Source organism: Capra hircus, chromosome 14 (genome assembly GCF_001704415.2).
Source record: "Capra hircus breed San Clemente chromosome 14, ASM170441v1, whole genome shotgun sequence".
Taxonomy (NCBI): domain Eukaryota; kingdom Metazoa; phylum Chordata; class Mammalia; order Artiodactyla; family Bovidae; genus Capra; species Capra hircus.
The window spans coordinates 22047256-22066241 of NC_030821.1; the positions used below are offsets into that span (position 1 = coordinate 22047256).

General features: G+C 38.3%; 1 protein-coding gene across 2 annotated transcripts in view; it reads right to left on the reverse strand.

Moving 5' to 3' along the window:
- The window catches only part of LRP12 (LDL receptor related protein 12), an 89036-nt gene continuing 75783 nt past the window's right edge, over positions 5734–18986 (reverse strand). For both annotated transcript variants that reach the window (XM_018058337.1, XM_018058336.1), the window contains 4 exons: positions 16853–17055; positions 14463–15567; positions 12810–12942; positions 5734–8045 (listed from right to left, as the gene is read on the reverse strand). In XM_018058337.1, the coding sequence (XP_017913826.1) occupies positions 7179–8045; positions 12810–12942; positions 14463–15567; positions 16853–17055 (2308 nt within the window). In that variant the 3' untranslated portion in view covers positions 5734–7178. The remainder of the gene's footprint in view (positions 8046–12809; positions 12943–14462; positions 15568–16852; positions 17056–18986) is intronic.

Sequence of the window (18986 nt, forward strand, 5' to 3'; positions counted from 1 at the left end):
GGTTGGTGCAGCTGTTCAGAGACAAGCGGCCTGTTTTATTCTTTCCCCGAACCCTCAGGAGGCTTCTCTCCTTCTGGATGTTGAGTACACACATTTGCTCCAGTGAGGGGACTGAAAGTGAAGTGAAAGAGTTAGTCGCTCAGTTGCGTCTGATTTTCTGTGACCTCCATGGACTGTAGCCCGCCATGCTCCTCTGTCCATGGGATTCTCCAGGCAAGAATACTGAAGTGGGTTGCCATGCCCTCCTCCAGGGAGGAGGGACCTAGGGATCAAACCTGGGTCTCCTGCATTGCAGATTCTTTACCACCTGAGCCATCAGGGAAGCCACTAATGATCCTTTCTACAGGAGACTAAGTGATCTAAAAATTACTGCTGTTCTAGGAGACCCGAGAAGACCCTTCTCCAGATTCAGTCACTATGACAATTTCCTCAGATCCCAGGCTCAGCAAGGTCCTGTGGAACTCCCTTGAACTCATCACAAATGGGCTGCTAGTTTCTTTTCCCCTTTTCTCGCTCCCATTCTGACGTTTATTGTGGGTTGCTGGTTCATGTCCATGATGATATCAGGGGAAGTGGTTGCCCTCAGAAGCACCCAGGAAGCACATCTTCATGATTTCAGAAACCATGAATATTTCTGGACTTTTCACATAAAAGATCTCATCTAATTCAAGCTTCAGAGATGTTTTCCGTTTAACATTCAATGACAGTAATAGCAAAGATGTAGTCCTTACAATGCCAGGCACTACTTCAAGAGCTTTACATACAGTAATATTCCAAGAGGCCAGTCATCTCCATTGATAGATGAAGATCTAAAGTGCAGAGTGATTAAGAGACTTACTGAAGATTGCATGATAGGAAGTAGGGCAGGCAATGTGGCTCTGTTTTTATCCACAACATTGTCTCTAAAAATTTAAAAATATTTTTAAGACTCTTGCAAGTCCATGGAGTGTAGCCCGCCAGAATCCTGCTTATGGAATTCTCCAGGCAAGAATATTGGAGTGGGTTGCCATTTCCTTCTCCAGGGGATCTTCCTGACCCAGGAATTGAACCCGGGTCTCCTGCATTGCAGATGGAATCTTTACCGACTGAGCTATGAAGGAAGCCCATAGGTTACAATAACATATAAAAATAAACTTAGTTGAAAAATATTAATAACCTTAACATTCATACTGCCTAAATATGCTTATCTAAATTTGCATCAATGCTCTGATTTCTCATCCAAATATACTAAGGCTAATTGTTACACTGTTGTATTTCTAATAACCAAGATATGCACGATTAATGTACTTGATGTATGACAGAGGAGCTGAGTTAATGTGATATCCTTTTAGCAAATGAGTTTCTTTTTAAAAAAAATTATTTCTGGCTGCCCTGAGTGTTCCTTGCTGCACATGGGCTTTCTCTCGTTGCAGTGAGCAGAGGCTACTCTGGGTTTCAGTGTGGGCTTCTCACTGCAGTGGCTTGTTTTGGAGCACCGGATTCAGTAGTGGCGGTGTGTGGGCTCAGTAGTTGTGGCGAGTGGGCTTAGCTGCCCTGCAGCATGTGGGATCTTCCTGGACCAGGGATCAGACGCGTGTCCCTGGCACTGGTGGACTCCCAGCCACTGGACCACCAGGGACGTTCACAAGTGACCCTCTTACTGGGACTGTAGCACTGTTTTTCTGCTTAAGACATTAATTCTGGCAATTTGGTGTTTCTTACGCATCAGGTAGTCTCCTGAGATGGATTATAGATGTCACAAATTCTTTGCTAGGTCTACTATGGAGTGAAGTCTATTTGTCTTTCTGTGGAATCTGGGTTGGCTTTAGTGGTTTGTTTGACCAACAGCACACGGTAGAAGTGATATTTTGGCCCTTCTGAGAGTAGGTCCTAAGAAGCTTGTGCAGAGATGTTCATCAGTTTTTAAATAGCGGCCCACTTGAGTAAAATGGGTCGAGTTGCGGTCCTTTTCTCCCTGGAATTCAGGAGGAAGGGTGAGGGAATGGCCAAGCGACTTGAGTGGCAAGCAGCAGGCAGGTCACCGCAGTATTGCTGGGTCTGTGGTAGAGACTCAATGAACACCTAGTGAATTCAGTCTGCTCTTTTCCCCTTTATTCTAAAGGTCATATGCATTTATTTCCAGCTTAACAGTGGATGACAGTGGTAAGCAGTAGTAGCAGCTGAAACGCCGTCTTGCTGGAAGACTCCCCTCATCACGTGCTTATGTTCAGTCCTAGTGAGTGACATGAGCTTAGGCGGGGCTGTGACCTCTGAGCCCGTGTGACACAGCCCTGTGGCTGCCCCTCTTCCTTCATACCAACACTGGAGCTCTGATGGATAGACTGGTAAGACAGAGTACAGGGGAGAGGATCTAAACGGTACATGATAAACTGAGTAATATCTAATAAAATCTACATCCTGTAAACAGGGAATATACGTTAAAAAAATAATCCTGGATATTAAAAGTTAAGGAAAGATAATAAACTCCCCACAGTAAATATAATATACATAACATTCTCTGATTCTGATGCAAAAAAAAAAATAATAAAGCAATCAGAAAACAGTACCAATACCCACTCCGAATCTACTATTATTTGGTAAAACAAAACACAATACATAGCAAAAAAAAAAAGGAAAAAAGCCTTTTTTTATACAACTTGTGGGTTAAGGAGGAAATGAAAACAAACTTCAGAACACCTGGAATATAAAAGTAATGCCAACACTAATACAACTAAGTGTTTTGGCCTATTTAAGCAGTACTCAGAATTAAGTTATGACCAACCTAGACAGCATATTAAAAAGCAGAGACATTACTTTGTCAACAAAGGTCTGTTTAGTCAAGGCTATGGGTTTTCCAGTGGTCAGGTATGGATGGGAGAGTTGGACTATATAGAAGGCTGAGCACTGAAGAATTGATTCTTTTGAACTGTGGTGTTGGAGAAGACTCTTGAAGTCCCTTGGACTGCAAGGAGATCCAACCAGTCCCTCCTAAAGGAGATCAGTCCTGGGCGTTCATTGGAAGGACTGATGTTGAAGCTGAAGCTCCAATACTTTGGCCATCTCATGTGAAGAGCTGACTTATTTGAAAAGACCCTGCTGTTGGGAAAGACTGAGGGCAGGAGAAGGGGACAACAGAGGATGAGATGGTTGGATGGCATCACTGACTCGATGGACATGGGTTTGGGTGGACTCTGGTAGTTGGTGATAGACAGGGAGGCCTGGTGTGCTGCGGTTCACGGGGTCGCAGAGTCGGACACGACTGAGTGACTGAACTGAACAGAATTAAATCTCATATTAATAATTAAGAAAAAATAAAAATGATTAAATTGAACGCTAACAAGGAGTTAAAAAAACAACAACAAAATAAACTAAGGAAAGCAAAAAGTAGGACATTTATTTAAGGAAATCAATTAATTGGAAAACAAAAATAATAAAAGAGACACTCAAAGCACACCACTTGGGGTGAAACAAGCAAACAAAAACAGCAAATTAGGTCAACTTATCTTAATTAAGAAAATAAGGGAGCAAGCATAATACATACTAAGGGGAAAGAGCCACACACACAAAAGAAGGGGTAACTCTGCTCATCACTATGAAATGAACTTGAAAACCTGGACAATATGGATGGTTGATGGTCCTAGCTAAGACAGAAACTACACACAAATACCACAAATACCAAAAGGGCTGTTAAAGAGCTATTTGCCAAACATTGACCAGCACCAGATAATTTCACTGAAATCTTAAGGAAAATTCCAATGTTATGCAAACTGTTCCAGAACTCAGGAGAAAGAAAAATATTTCCAATTTACCAGCATAAAATCAGTTACAAAGCTTCTTAAAGGTAGTGCACAAAGGTGCATGCACACACACACACATACGACTAACTGCACTGATGAATAGACACAAGTCTAAATAAAATGCGAAATAATCTGGAAATACATTGAAAGAATAATATATATGGTCAAGCAGAGTTTATTTCAGGAATTTTAAGGATGGTACAAAATATATTAATAAAATTCATATTAAAAGGTCAAAGGAGAAAAATCATATGATCATCTCCAAACAAAATGAAAAGGCATGTGATAAAATTCAACATGCAATCCTAATTTTTTCTTAAATAGGGGTCAACAGATACTCATTAATATGATTAACTAAATGTGTATATCTCAACCCAGTTCATTATAGCCAATGTATCCTAACATTATTCTAGAAATACTAGACAATGCAAGCAAGACATAAAAAGAGGTATGCAAACTGGAAGACATGACTATATAACTGGAAAACACAAAAATATTAAGTGAAGTACTATTAGAAACCATAAGAAAATCAGAGTCTGGTAGCTGAGTAGAAAACATTTTACCTTTTGTATATACTAAAATAAGACTAAATTATAAATCGAAAGGACTTCCTTAATAATGGTAACAAAAATAGTAAAATTTCTAGAACTCTTGAAGAACATTACAAGATCTCAGTAAAGCAAAATGTGAAGCATCTTCAAAGGAAACAACAAAAAGACTTGGACAAATGGGAGCCATTTTTAGATGGTTTAGACAGAATTTTTAACATGATAATGATGTCAAATTTCCCCAAGCTGATCTATAAAACTGTCAGGAAAAAAAAAAAAAAAGTCCTATGGGTTTGGTGGAACTCAAGGGTTGGTTCTAAAGTTCAACTGGAAAAATAAGCAAGAATATCTGAATACTTAAAAATTAGTTATTAAAACAGTAGAAGACTGGTACAAAAAAAGAAAGGCAGGTCAATTGAAGAGAATGGAATGGGAGTCTAGCAAAAGTGAGGAAAGGATAGATTTAATAAACAGTCTTGCAGTAACTAGGTAGTTACCTAGGAAAAAAAAAATAGTGGAGCCTTAAATTCAGGACAGATCAAATGTTTACATGTGAAAAATCAAAAAATAGAAATACCTAACTTTACTTTTAACATTCAAACAGTAGTAGATATACCTTGCCTTTGAAAACAAGTGCAGAAAAGAATGCATAGTATGTTACAATTTGTGTTATATCATATAGCATTTATACATGTGGATACATTTATGTATGTATATGGTATTTCTGGGGGGTATACAAGAATGTAGTGTTTGTACCTTTTTCTTCGAAAGGGAACTAAAAGATGAGTGTCAGGAGCAGGGAGACGGACTTGATTTTTTTAATGTTTAAACCAAGAAGATGTATTAGTTAATTTAAACAAAGAAATTAGAAACACATGCTTGGGGCAGGTGCATGGGGATGACCCAGAGAGATGTTGTGGGGAGGGAGGTGGGAGGGGGGTTCATGTTTGGGAACGCATGTAAGAATTAAAGATTTTAAAATTAAAAAAAAAAAAATAAACTTTGCATTGAAGACAAAAAAAAAAAAAAAAATAGAAACACATGCCAGAAAACAAAAACAAAAAACCTATACATAATAGTATATAATTAGTAGGACCCAAACAAGGTTAATTTGGTAACCCAAATTCTGACAGTAAAATTGCATAGGAGTTTAAAATGTCTGAAAATAATACAAAAAGAGAACTGCTAGAGTTACTGAATCTTCTAAGATACATCAATTTTTTCAAAGGCAAAATAATATTCAGATCCTTAGGGATTTTTACCCTTGAGAACTGGTGTAAGCTACTACTTTATGATAAGGGAGTTAAGAAAGACTATCTCCCTTTAATTTTTCTTCTAGGCATACTGCATATTTCATGGCCTGAATTTGTATATACAGCAAATGAACAAAAATAAAGAGCAACTTCAAGTTAAAAAGTACCTCAAGGCAATACAAAAAAAGTAATTTTAATTTTTGATACATATTAAAACATTTCAGTCAGTTCTTCCTGACAGCATAACACGACAAATACACAAGACCGCAAACATGCTTTAAAATGACATTCAGCAAAGTATTTAAAATTTAATAAATAGCAATAATCACACACAAATACATTTTTCATACTCAATCATTAAGCTACTAAAACAGACAGCTAAATAAATAAATGGGAACTGACAATAAAAAAATATGCGGGGTTTTGCAATTCACTTTACTTTAAAAAGGGAGGGGATCTGAATGACTTCTTAATTTGCTTTTCATGTAGCATGATCCTCCCCTCATGAATAAAATATACTGAAAAAAAATCACTTTCTTACAAGAATGCAGTCTTTTTTAAATACAACAAATAAATACGAAACCAGCAAAGCAACCTCAAGTTGTAATAAAAATGCCCCCTCACCCCCCAAAAAAGCTATGGAAATATAGTCATCATGATAGCAAATAATAGTATTTAAAGTGATAGTGCTTCTGCACTAAACTCATCTGAGACCTTAATATGATTTTTAGTGCAAATCCCTAGGGTCCAATACAAGCATAACCCTGTATCAGGGAAAGACATTACCAGTTGGAACTTATCTTGTACAGTTTTTGTACACATAAAGTTCAAGATTTAATGCATAGTAGAATATCTTCATCTGCTTAATTTTGTCCTTAAATAGAGATGAAAAAGAAATGACTTGGGATTTTTACCATTTGGTTGTACCATATAGAATATTAAAGTCAACATTAGAAAACCTATAAAACAGTTTTGTTTTTTGCCATTAATTTATCTAACTATCTAAATTTCACATCATTCCATGTCAAACATGAGAGAAAAAATTTTAGACAAAGTTTTTTTTTCCCTTTGACAAGCTCATGTTATGATGAAATACAGTAACGCTTAGACAAATGTTATATAAATAAAAGTAGATGAGCATAAGGAATTTTTACTTTTTATATTAACAACCTTAACATCTAGTATATTAACTTACAAGATGTGTTGGCAAAAGCATAAAGGGTTTAATTAAAAGAAGGTATTATTCTGGACAAAGAAATATTTTAACATAGGATAGATAAACTGACAGTCAAATGAGTTTCAGCAGCCGTATCTCTACTGCTAACCACAGTACCGGAATGAAAACAATTAGAAACAAATGGAAAAACATTATTGAACAATCTGAATACATAATGCATTTTTAGCTGCTAAAATAGTAAACTCTAAAGTTCATAGAGTTACAGTTGTTTAATTTAACCATGCAGGCTAACATATGATAATAAGAAATCACCCTGCATCTTTTTTTTTTCTTTTTAAATGAAAACTAGTTTAATTGCAAAGTTATAAAACAATGAATGGATATTGCTCCAACTTGTATCCAAGCTCCCTGATGGGATCTGTACCTAACAAAGTAACAAAGCTTCATCATCACTCGTTTCAGTTTTCAGTGTTGCTTCTAAGCAAGAGTCCGGGATCTGGGCAGTGTGGACGATACCACAGCGCTCACAAGGGCCGTCACGACTACTTGGCCTCACTCCAGGATTTGTTCCACTATATGGTTGTCTGAACCCTTGCCCTTGATCGGAGGCAAGATCAAGAAGTGGTCTGGAGCAGTCATTCACATCAAAGTCTGAAGCTCCTTCAGAAACTGGAATTAGCATTTCAACATCATCATCTTCTTCTCTTCCATTTACCCCATTATCAAGTTGTCTCAAAGGGCTCTGGTTCTGATTCACAGAGCTTGATCGCCCTAATGTAAAACGTACCCAACGTAGCCCCTGAGTCATTCGACTTAGCGCACTTGTGAGCTGGTGCCGTGCTGGACTTACACTGGGGGGTTCCACGCTGGTCACATCCCGTCCGGTCTCTGTGTGACCCCCTCGGGTGCTCTGAGTGGAGGAACTTCCACTTGCTCCCACCGTTGCTTCTACAGCTGTCGTGGGAGGGACTTTTTGGGGCAAAGGAGCTGCAACCCCACCCGATGCTCCTGCTGTATCTCTTCTCTCATTTTCCGTGTCTGTGTCGTCAGACTCCACGGAAAACAGACTTCTGTGAGTATGATTTCTTTCAGATTCTCTGCTGGTACTCTGGCTAGGGACAACCTCATCTCCATCTGCTGAGACCAGAGCCAATGACCCTGAATGGCGTGACCTTGCAAAATTAAAAATACGATTCCAGATGTTGCTGGATCTGCCTGCCATAGGAAGCCTGATGGAAGTAAATCCAAGCTGAGACCGTACAGCCAGCCTCAGGTTTTCCAAAACAGATGCCTGCAAAAAAAGAAAAAAAAGAGAGATCTTAAGACAGCTGAAAACAAGGTATTAAAACTGTTGTGGATAAAAATTCTATTACTCATTGTTAGGGTCTATGAAAGATAAATTAAATTCTCTCATTAATACAGGTTCATCCCACTCCAGAAACTAACCTATAACTGGAACCACTGTTTACTGTGTTTAAGATTTTCTTGATACTTATATATGAACTTTAAAATGATAATGTCAATCAAAACAGCAATTTTGTTTTAAAACATCACACAGTAATCCAATCCTAGAAATGTACCCAAGATGAAAATGAAATTATTTGATACTTCTTTAGCTAGGAGCATAGAATAATCTCTACCATAATTCTCTAAATGACTTACAGGAGTGTGAAAACCAGGCTGTTTATCTGTTTGTTTAGAAGAGAACAAATCAGACTTGATTTACAAAGTCAAAACCAAGGATTTGTTGGATGAGTAGATACTGAGAATTTATTTATATTACCATAAACAGAGGAATTATTATATTTGTAATGCAGCACAGAAAACAGAAAGTCAAAGAAAATAATCTGTTTATAGCACTATTCAATGGTATCTGAGACATTTAGGTCTCTTCTCAATCTTAAAGATTTAAGTCTTATTGTCATGTTAAACATAAATTATAACCTTATTCTTTGAAAACTGATGATTTTTAACTAGTACATTTGGGAGGTGACCATATTGCTCAACTGAAAGAAAAACCTACTTTTTTTTTTGTAGATGAATGATATCAGAATTATTTTAAAAAAGACAAAAACCCAACAAGCTACTGTTATAAAAACAGTCTTTAAGCTCCATCTAGTGGTTATAAAAAGGAGTAATCAAACTTGGAACAAACACAGCTTTCATCAATCTGGCATTTAGTATTTTTACAACACAGTATTTCCAAGAAACAATGGTAAGTTGATATACTCTCTTTCAAATGAAGATACAGCTTCTATCTGCCAAAATGAATGACTCTTGCCCCTCCTCCTCACAGAAGAAAAGAAGGGAAGAGAATAAGAAAATGTGATAGTATGTTCTCCATCTCTCTCTGTGACTGGTACTGCATTTATTTGTGATTTCCATATAGACTTTTTGAACATAATCCCTGAAACATAATTCACAGAAAGCTAAGAAGCTACTATCATAGGAATATCTCACAGTTTGGCCTTAATAAAGAACAGATTGTCAATAAGAAATCTGAATATCAGCATATATAAATTTAGTATGGCAGTAAGATTTTTCACCAATTATGAATATAAATAAAAGTGGTTCACATCCCTATGAACTCCATAGATCTGGTTTTCCTCATCTGGCATTCAAGTTCTAAGGCTTTGTGTGAGCACTGTCATTAAATCCAGCAAGGAACACAGGCTCTTCAGCTATCCTCTCCTCTTAGGCAGCTGAGATCCACAACGCCTTCAGCACACTTCAAAGCCGACTTTAACAGTACAGTCTGCCACAGTGAGATGAAGTTCTCTACTCATTTCAAAGTCTGTTTAATTAAATGACAGCCAATTCAGTTCTACAAGGGGATCTCATGATTGTTTTAGGAATAATTTCATATACTTCTTCAGTTTATGAAGAAGAAGAAAGAAAGCATGCCTCAGAAAGAATCGCTATTTTGAATGAGATGGTAATTCAGAAAATAATTCTTTTTAAAAACTAATATAGATATTTGATACTTTATTAACAAAAGTTTCAAACTTGAGAATTTAGTCTCATTAACTAAATAAAATCTAATTTACAAACATGTTTTATTTTAAAACTTTTTTCAATCAAAATTCTCTCAGGGTAAATTATAACCCAAGAGGAAAGCTGTTATGGGGAGTTAATGAAACTTTACCCAAAGTGAAGTCTGACCTTTGCCCTTTACTTCTGGGAAGAGATCTCAATCCCTGGAATGTCCTCTTTGATGGAAGTGTCATTGCGTGGAGCCTTGGGCCAGCCACAGAGTAACAGTGTGTTTCAGGTGGAGGCTCTGAGCCACCCAAATGTGATGCAGGATGAGGGCTTTCAATCAGCAGAATCAGTCAATCTCTGAAGGGCTAGAGACCGGAATCAGTCACGTGTGCGATGAACTGTGCCTATGTGATGGAGCTCCTATAAAAACCTTGGATATGAGGTTTGGGTGAGCTTCCCTAGATGGCAATGTTTCAAGCATACTGTCATTCACTGGTGTTGAGAGAGTTACACTGTCCTGACATTATGGGGAAGAGACAATTGGAAGGCTTGTGTCTGGTAATCTCCTGAACCCTGTTCTATAGTGTCTCTTACTTTGGCTGATTTAATCTGGGTCCTTTCCCAGCAATAAAAGTTACACCATGGTAAATAACAGTTTTCATTGAGCTCTGAGGCTTTCTAGTGAATTACCTGAGGATGGTTTGGGGAGCCCCTGAACTTACAATTATAATTGGTGTTAGAAGGGAGGGCTATCATATGTGGACTATGCTCCATGTAACACAGTTGACTGAACTCTTGAAGGTACCCTCAAGGTATACTGGTGGTAGGTGACAGATGGTAGAGAGGGGTGCATGGAATTAACCATCCTCTGAATTCCTACCTAAAAAGAACCTTTCCCCATGGCAGGAACAACAACATATTATGAAAAAGCCACAATGTAGGTTCTTCCTATGTTGCACACAAAATTTTAACCAGTAGAAATTCTGAATTACTTAGCAAATTATATTCAGAGAAATGTTTTAAAACTATAAATTCTCACAAAGACTTCCTAAAAAGACTCAAATAAGGTGACAGATTGCAATCAGAAATCTCATTTACCAAAAAGGAAATGCACTTTCATTTTGAACGGAATTAATCACTGGGCTTCCCTGGTGGCTCAGCTGGGAAAAAACCTGCCTGCAAAGCAGGAAACCTGGGTTCGATCCCTGGGTTGGGAAGATCCCCTGGAGAAGGAAACAGCTACCCACTCCAGTATTCTGGCCTGGAGAATTCCATGGACTATCTATGGAGTTGCAAAGAGTAAGACACGACTGAATGACTTTCACTTTCAATCACTGGGAAAACAATGTCTAACAATTTTTCTTAATTCTGATACTGGGAACAATTTTTAGAATTATTTCATGATGAATTTACATTTTAAATGTATAAACCTTTATGGCCTTATGAACCCTGGCACAACTTTAAGAATTGAAAAAGAAATTTAAAAAGCAATTGCCAGGAACTATATTCAGCATCTTGTAATAACCTATTACAGAAAAAAATATGAAAAAGAATGTATATAACTATGTATATAACTGAATCACTTTGCTGTATACCAGAAACTAAGACAACACTGTAAATAAACTACATTTCAATTTAAAAAATTGCTAACAAAAATTTAAAGAATTCAGCAACATTAATAAAGAATGACTATATGGGAGGGGAGTTTGGGGGAGAATGGATACATAAATATATATGGTTGAATCCCTTTGCCTTCTACCTGAAACTTTAGTAACATTGTTAATTGGCTATACTCCAAATAAACTAAAAAAATTAAAAAAAAAAAAGAATGAGTCACTATTTAAAGAAAATTAAATGGATTTTTAAGCATTGTAAAATTCAGCTGTGAAGAGGTTTTCTCTCAAGGCAGGTGGAAATATTAATTTCTTTTCAATGACTTATTTTAATCTTACATGTTACTAACATATTTCTAAGCATATCAACTTTAGTATTTATTCTTAAATCTTCGAAATAGTTTAAGCAGAAAATAAGTTGTCAGACTTTACTTTTGAATTTCAATGTACTAAATTATTCTAAACATTAGGGTTTCCCAGGTGGCGCTAGTGGTAAAGAACCCACTTGCCAATGAAGGAAACATAAGAGACACGGGTTTGATCCCTGGGTGGGGAAGATCTCCTGGAGGAGGGTATGGCCAACTCTCTCCTGGAGAACCCCATGGACAGAGAAGCCAGGTGGGTTACAGTCTATGGAGTCGCAAAGAGTCAGACAAGACTGAGCAACTAAGCACATCCTAAACATTAGGAAATGGCAGCCCGCTCCAGTGTTCTTGCCTGGAGAATCCCAGGGATGGGGGAGCCTGGTGGGCTGCCATCTATGGGGTCACACAGAGTCGGACACGACTGAAGTGACTTAGCAGCAGCAGCAAACATTAAAATGCTTAAGAATCACGTAACCAAACAAGAAGTAACGAATGAAAACTATACTTTTGAATTTGTTAAAATATAAGGAAACAACTAGAGTAGACCCTTGAGCAACACGGGCTTGCCCAGGTGCACTTATTTACGGATTTTTTTACTACAGCACCACATCACCTATGGTTGGCTGAATTTGTGGACACTGAACTCTAGACAGAAGGCTGACTATAAAGTCGTTGTTTAGTTGCTCAGTCATGTCCAGCTCTCTTGTGACCCCATGGATTGTAGCCCAGGCTCCTCTGTCCATGGGATTTCCCAGGCAAGAATACTGGAGAGGGTTGCCATTTCCTTCTCCAGGGGATCTTCCCGACCCAGGGATCAAACTGCATCTCCTGCATTGGCAGGTGGATTCTTTCCTACTGGGCCACCTGGGAAGCTCAACTATAAAGTTACATGTGAATTTTCACCTGCATGGAGCACTGACGCCCCTAACCCCCACATTGTTCAGGAGTCAACTGTATAATTTCAAATCTTCCATTTATTTAATTCTTGACTCAACTGCAAAAATTCTAACACAATCAAGGGTCCTTCACCATGACATGTAAGTATAGACTTCATTTTAAGAGGTACTGAAATAGAAATCATAAATTGTAACATACCTGATTAGGTGAACAAACAGGAAAATCTTCAACTGGTGGAATTAAACCCTGAGCGATCAATTGTCCATAAGAGGGAGGAGCTTCTCTTCTTAACAATTCTGCTTCCACTCTGGACAACTGTGTTTCGAATGATCTTTGAGAGAAACAGAGGGATGAAAGGAGTTAAAAAAAAAAAAACAAAGGGCAAGCCAAAAAAGTAATTCTGTAATTATCAACAATTACAACAATCTGAATTTTAATATATTTGCTCATTTGTAAAGCAGAATCAGTCAACATTTGGTGAGGATCTATACTACCCTACGATGAAGCGGACAGTCCAGCCTCATGTGATTTTACACTAGGGGCCTGGATCACTAAGTTTTAATAAATTAAATATCCCTGTAAAAGATAAAAGTACTAGATGTTTACCCTTCTGAGATCATAGGGGCTTGAGACTTGAGGTGAAAGTATCTGAATATTCTTAGAAGACACTACTGTGCTCTTATGGGTGTGTGTGTGTGTGTCTGTGTGTGTCTGTGTGTGAATATTCTTAGAAGACACTACTGTGCTCTTATGGGTGTGGGTGTGTGTGTGTGTGTCTGTGTCTGAATATTCTTAGAAGACACTACTCTGCTCTTATGGGGGTGTGTGTGTGTGTGTGTGTGTGTCTGTGTGTGCTGAGTCCCTTCAGTCGTGTCCAACTCTTTGCAACTCTATGGACTGTAATCCTCCATGCTCCTCAGTCCATGGGGCTTCTCAGGCAAGAATACTGGAGTGGGCTGCCATGCCCTCCTCCAGGGGATCTTCCCTACCCAGGGATCAAACCCATGTCTCTTATATGTCCTGCACTGCAGGTGGGTTCTTTACCACTCTTTATGTTGCTCAATTGCTTTTATGTTGCAATGTAGTAAAACATTTCTGGCCACTTATGCTCACTTATGCCAGTAAGAAGCATATGGTTGTTTTGATACTGTGCATCTGTTCTTGGCTGTCTGGGATGTGACTTCTTTGTTTTATGTATTACTTGCAGCTCTCCTGGGGCTGATGGTCATGGTCTCCACAGGAGCTTTCTAGAAGACCTCTCTGCCATCACCTTCTCCAGGTCTCTCCTCTGCCACGTGGAAGACGGCTCTCCCTGAGGGCCACCCTTTCACGCTGAACCATTTCTTACTTAACTGAGATCCTCTGACTTTTATACCACTTTATTTTATAGCTCTTATAGCATTTATATGTTTTATCATTTAATCCTACCCATCAGTTCCTTCCTTCTAACAGTAAACTGCCTGTGAGATTACTCCTACTCATTGCTCTATTCACCTGCTTTGAACACAGAAGGCTCTCAAAATGTCTGGCATTGTTGAATTAATATTTACAAAAACTCAGGTTAAAGCACTACAACCAAGAATTACAGCTTGCAAAATTCATGTTAATCTGAAAACAGTACAGACTGCCTTTTCTCACCTCGTTAATTGTTTGTTTTTTAACGCACTTATTAACCTTTTGAATCATCCGCTTTTCATAGTAATTTTATAAATCACAGATAATATGTAGCTCTGTCTCCAATACTGTAACAAAAATATACTGCTCATCTCCTTAAAAAATGTGTTGTAAATATCTCGGCCATGTTTTTACTGTACAGAGCACACAACACCATAGCTCTGTCTTGATACTGACCTTCGTTCAAACATTCTCAGAGAATAAAGCTTACAGGTGCACCCCAAGGCAATGACCAGCAGCAGGCCACAGATGAGGCTCCCTATGACGGCTGCGGTGATGACCCGGGTTGGCACGATCACTGGGCAGTTCTCCTCGTCACTGCCGTCGCCGCAGTCGTCCTGAGAGTCACATACCCAGCTTTCAAACACACACCGGTTGTTTTTACAATGAAAATTTCCTGGCTGGCAAAAAAAGCAGTTTTTTTCATCGGAGCCATTTGGGCAGTGGTTCTGGTAGTTGCAGCGGTCGGAGCGAGGGTAGCAGACACCGTTCCGGGAACACGGGAACTCCTCCTTCTGGCATACGGTACAGTTGATCTCGTCCCTCCCGTTCGGGCAATGCCAGTAGCCATCACAGCGCTGCTGCTCGGTGTAGCAGCCCCAGTTCCCTCCGCAGGGGATCTCCCACGGCAGACAGAAGCCATCTACCTGGTAAGTAGCATTAAAGCCCCTGGCCGCATTGACTTTATCAGCACAGAAATGGACCCTTATCTGTCCAGAAGAAGACACGACAGTGAGAGGCGCGTGAGAATCAAAAGCGGTCAACACACGCAGAAGCTTGTGTGGATTTTCCTCTAATCCATCGTATATTTTGACATAATCACCATAACCAGTACCATCAAGTTTAAAGTCTGTGAAGCGTAAGATGACTTTGCGGTGATCACCAGTGTCTATTAACCAGGTACAATTGCTTCCGGGAGGATAAAAGTCTGGATAATTGGGAGAATTAAAAGTACCATAAAAATATTTTAACCACTGCCCACAAGTGGGCACATCACAGTCGATCTCATCTCCGAGGTCAAGGCAGTCAATGTTGCCATCGCATTTTAAAGACTCGGGTAGGCAGGTGTAGACTTTGGTAAACCGAGACAGACACTGGAACTGGTTGTAAGCACAGGGCTGGAAGGAGGCAGATGTTGGAGGATTCGCTTCTCTGGCACAGATCTCTTCATCAGAACTGTCTCCGCATTCATCCATGTTGTTGCATTTCCAGGCTGCTGGTATGCACTTTCCATTTCCACAGCGAAATTGGTCACAAGCACAGTTTGGTTCTTCAGATTTCCCTGGGAGGTCAGTGAGAGGAGGGAGATGGAGAGGTAAGGAGGGGAAAAAAACATATTCTTTAAAGGATATGTAACAGCAAGTGGTATTTTTATCGTAAATGTTAATTAGCTCAGGTGATAGCTGGGCTTAAGCAAAAAATTTAATTAATACTGGCTTACTGATTACTCAAAACTTTAATTAAATAATACTTATGGTTTGTTCCATGAAGATCTCTACAGCTGATCTAAAGATAAAGGACCGATTCTGTGCTTTGCTACAGAACATTTAGTAAAGTGATATAAGATATATGAGCCAGGAGGATATATTGCCTAAGAATTTTAAATATCCTACTGAATAAACATTTTGAAATGAAGAAAAACTCCTCCATAATAATCACCTTTTCAAATCAATCCATTTTAATGTTCTTTTCTAGTTATTTATATTTATTTATGTACATATACACAATATCTTGCAAGTCCATTATCTAGACTCAAGAGCAGGGGGAAGGAGAGAGAAAAGAACTGAAATGTTCATAGAATTCTAATTGTTTAGTAGGCTATCCTAAATATATATCAAGAACGAGATAGGGAAAGAAAACTAAACATTAGCATCCTACAGTCCACATTGATGATGTCAGCCAAAGGCTTTCCTCTCCATCAGCAACTTATTTACTGGCAAATAGGTGAAAGAAAATGCTTCAGAATCTAAGTAATTATTACAAAGACGTGCTTTTAATAAAAAAGAGAAAAATTAGCATATGTTGCTAAAGGTGACCATGTTAATTTCAGAAAAATATAAAATTATTTTCAGCAAAAATTTACGGGACTCTAACGTCGGAGTTCTTCATATTTTTAAGATCTGGTCACACTATTTGGATAAAGTTTAAGAACTAGCAAAAGAAGACTTCTGATACTACAAACTATGAAAGTAAAATTGATTGTGTCTTTTCTTTGAAGGTATAAAGATAATGGTAACACACACAAAAATACATTCTGAAGTAACATGCAGGATACGGGTGAAACCCTGAGGGGAAAAAAGTTCCTTTTAAAATAAATATATTCAAAGTATTTACAAAGACTGACTTTAGCGTGTAAAATTAACCATTTTATTAGGATTATAAAACATGCCTTTTGGAGACCTAACTCTAGGGCACCTGAACCTTTTGCCTCGAATTCCTCAATCTCAGCTGTCTTGGTATTTAGTCACAATAAAATGGATGTTGTTTAGAAGGCAAGTCCTGAAGTGACTGAGGAGCTAATATGATAGAATTCTGTTTCAAACCTTTCTTCTTATATAAAAACACACCTGAAAAGTATGCCAGCCTGAAACCCTTCCTAGAGATACTGTCATCAGAATGGAACCTGATCCAGACGTGGTCTTGGGAAGAAATGTACGGCGGTGGGATTGTGGAACCACAGGCTCTGTAGCTTTCAATATTCTTGTATGTTTCTATTGTCAACCAGTCCAAACTGCATCTTCTGGACCCTTGAATATCAAAATCCTGAAAACTACAAATGAAAAGTTAGAAAAGGCTGTTGAAAGGAAATTTTGGAAAAAAATTTTCATAAAAAAAAAATCAAAATAACTGAGAACTTTATTATAAGCCTCTAAATATTCACTGATTCTCCTGGCTCTTCTTAGTATACAACTGTTTCATCAAAAAATAATAACAATAATACTTCTGTGTTCCTAATATTTATATCTCTTTCCTAGATTCCAGAATAATACTTCTTCAAAAGTAACACAAAGTTCCAAAATAATGCTAAAAAAAAAGGAGATAGTTGGCACGGCACCTTTTTCTTCTCCCTGTATGTTTTTAGGAAGGACCACTTCTAATTTCTAATACTCTAAACTGTTCTCTGTTTGGACCAGAAACACCACTCCATAATTCAATGAACTGAAGGACACAGAGGAAGTCAGCCTTCCCTTAGATTAGACTGGTTCATCTGCTTGTGTAATGAAGAGTTTATAGCTTACATTTTCAGGAGAGCAAATAGCACAAACCTGAGACAAGTAAAGAAGTTAAAAATGAACAAACAAAAAAAAAACTTCAGTGACAAGTTCCTGAGTTTGGGAATACTTTTCTACATAAATGATTTATAGCCAAATGTTATCTTATAGTTTGTAAAACACGGGCACAAATAAAGGACAGAAAGGACTTCCCAAGTGGCTCTGTGGTAAAGAATCCACCTGCCAATGCTGGAGATGCTAGAGACGTGGGTTCTGTTTCTGGGTTGGGAAGATCCCCTGGAGGAGGAAACGGCAACCCATTCCAGTATTCTTGCCTGGGAAGAACGGACAGAGGAGCCTGATGGGCTATAGTCCATGTGGTCACAAAAAGTCAGACATGGCTGAGGAACTGAGCATGTACGCAAAGGACAAAATAGTCAAAGAAGCAGCACATAAGAAATTAGCCAAAAAGTGAGGTTCCTTGCCTTTGCCTTAAGCCAAGTGATGATAAAGTTAATTATCCGAGGATTATTACACCAGGCTATTTCCTCTTTAAATTTTCTGAGTAACTAGAACAAAGGCTGACACTTTGACTGCTTCCAGTTTTTCACTATTATGAACAATGCTTTAAGGAATGCACATACATGTTCTCTCCATACACACATAAGCAAGTATTTCTGTAGGACAGCTTTTTCTAGAAGTAGAATTGTTAGATACAAGTATGCAGTTCCACTGTAAAGTTGATGGTGGCATTGAGAAAATGTTTATACCAACTCACAATTCCACTGAATGTGTGTGAAAAAGTACCTTATACTCTACAACTCTGGCAAAAGGAAACATTTTATTTCCAAAGATTTGTTGCCAATTAGGTGCATAAAATAAATTTATCATTGTTCTAGTCTCCATTTCCTTATTTACTGGGATTGAAACACTTTTCCTATGTTTATTAGATATTTCTATTTCTTTACCTGTGAATCGCACTATTATATCCTTCGTACACTGAAATGTATTCTTATTCAAGAGCTCTTTATAAACATGTGGGAGCTTCCCTGGTGGCTTGGACAGTAAACAATCTGCCTGCAATGCAGGAGACTCAGTTTCGATCCCTGGGTTGGGAAAATTCCCTAGAGAAGGTAATGGCTCCTCACTCCAGTATTCTTACCTGGAGAATTCCATGTATGGAGGAGCCTGGCGGGCTACAGTCCATGGCGTCATGAAGACTTGGATATAACTGATCAACTATCACTTTCACTTTTACACGTATCTTTTTGAGGCATGTAGGTTACACAAGATATATATGTACAGCCACTCACACCCATACTCTCCAGTAGTTGGTGCTCCCTGTGGTGCTAAATTTGATGCTAAATTTAGTTGGTGCTAAAAGCATTTTGAATTTCAGCCATTACTGGGCATGAAATGGCATCTCTCATGGTTGTTTTGTGTGCATTTCCTGAAAGACCAATGATGTTGAACATCTTTTCATGTGCTT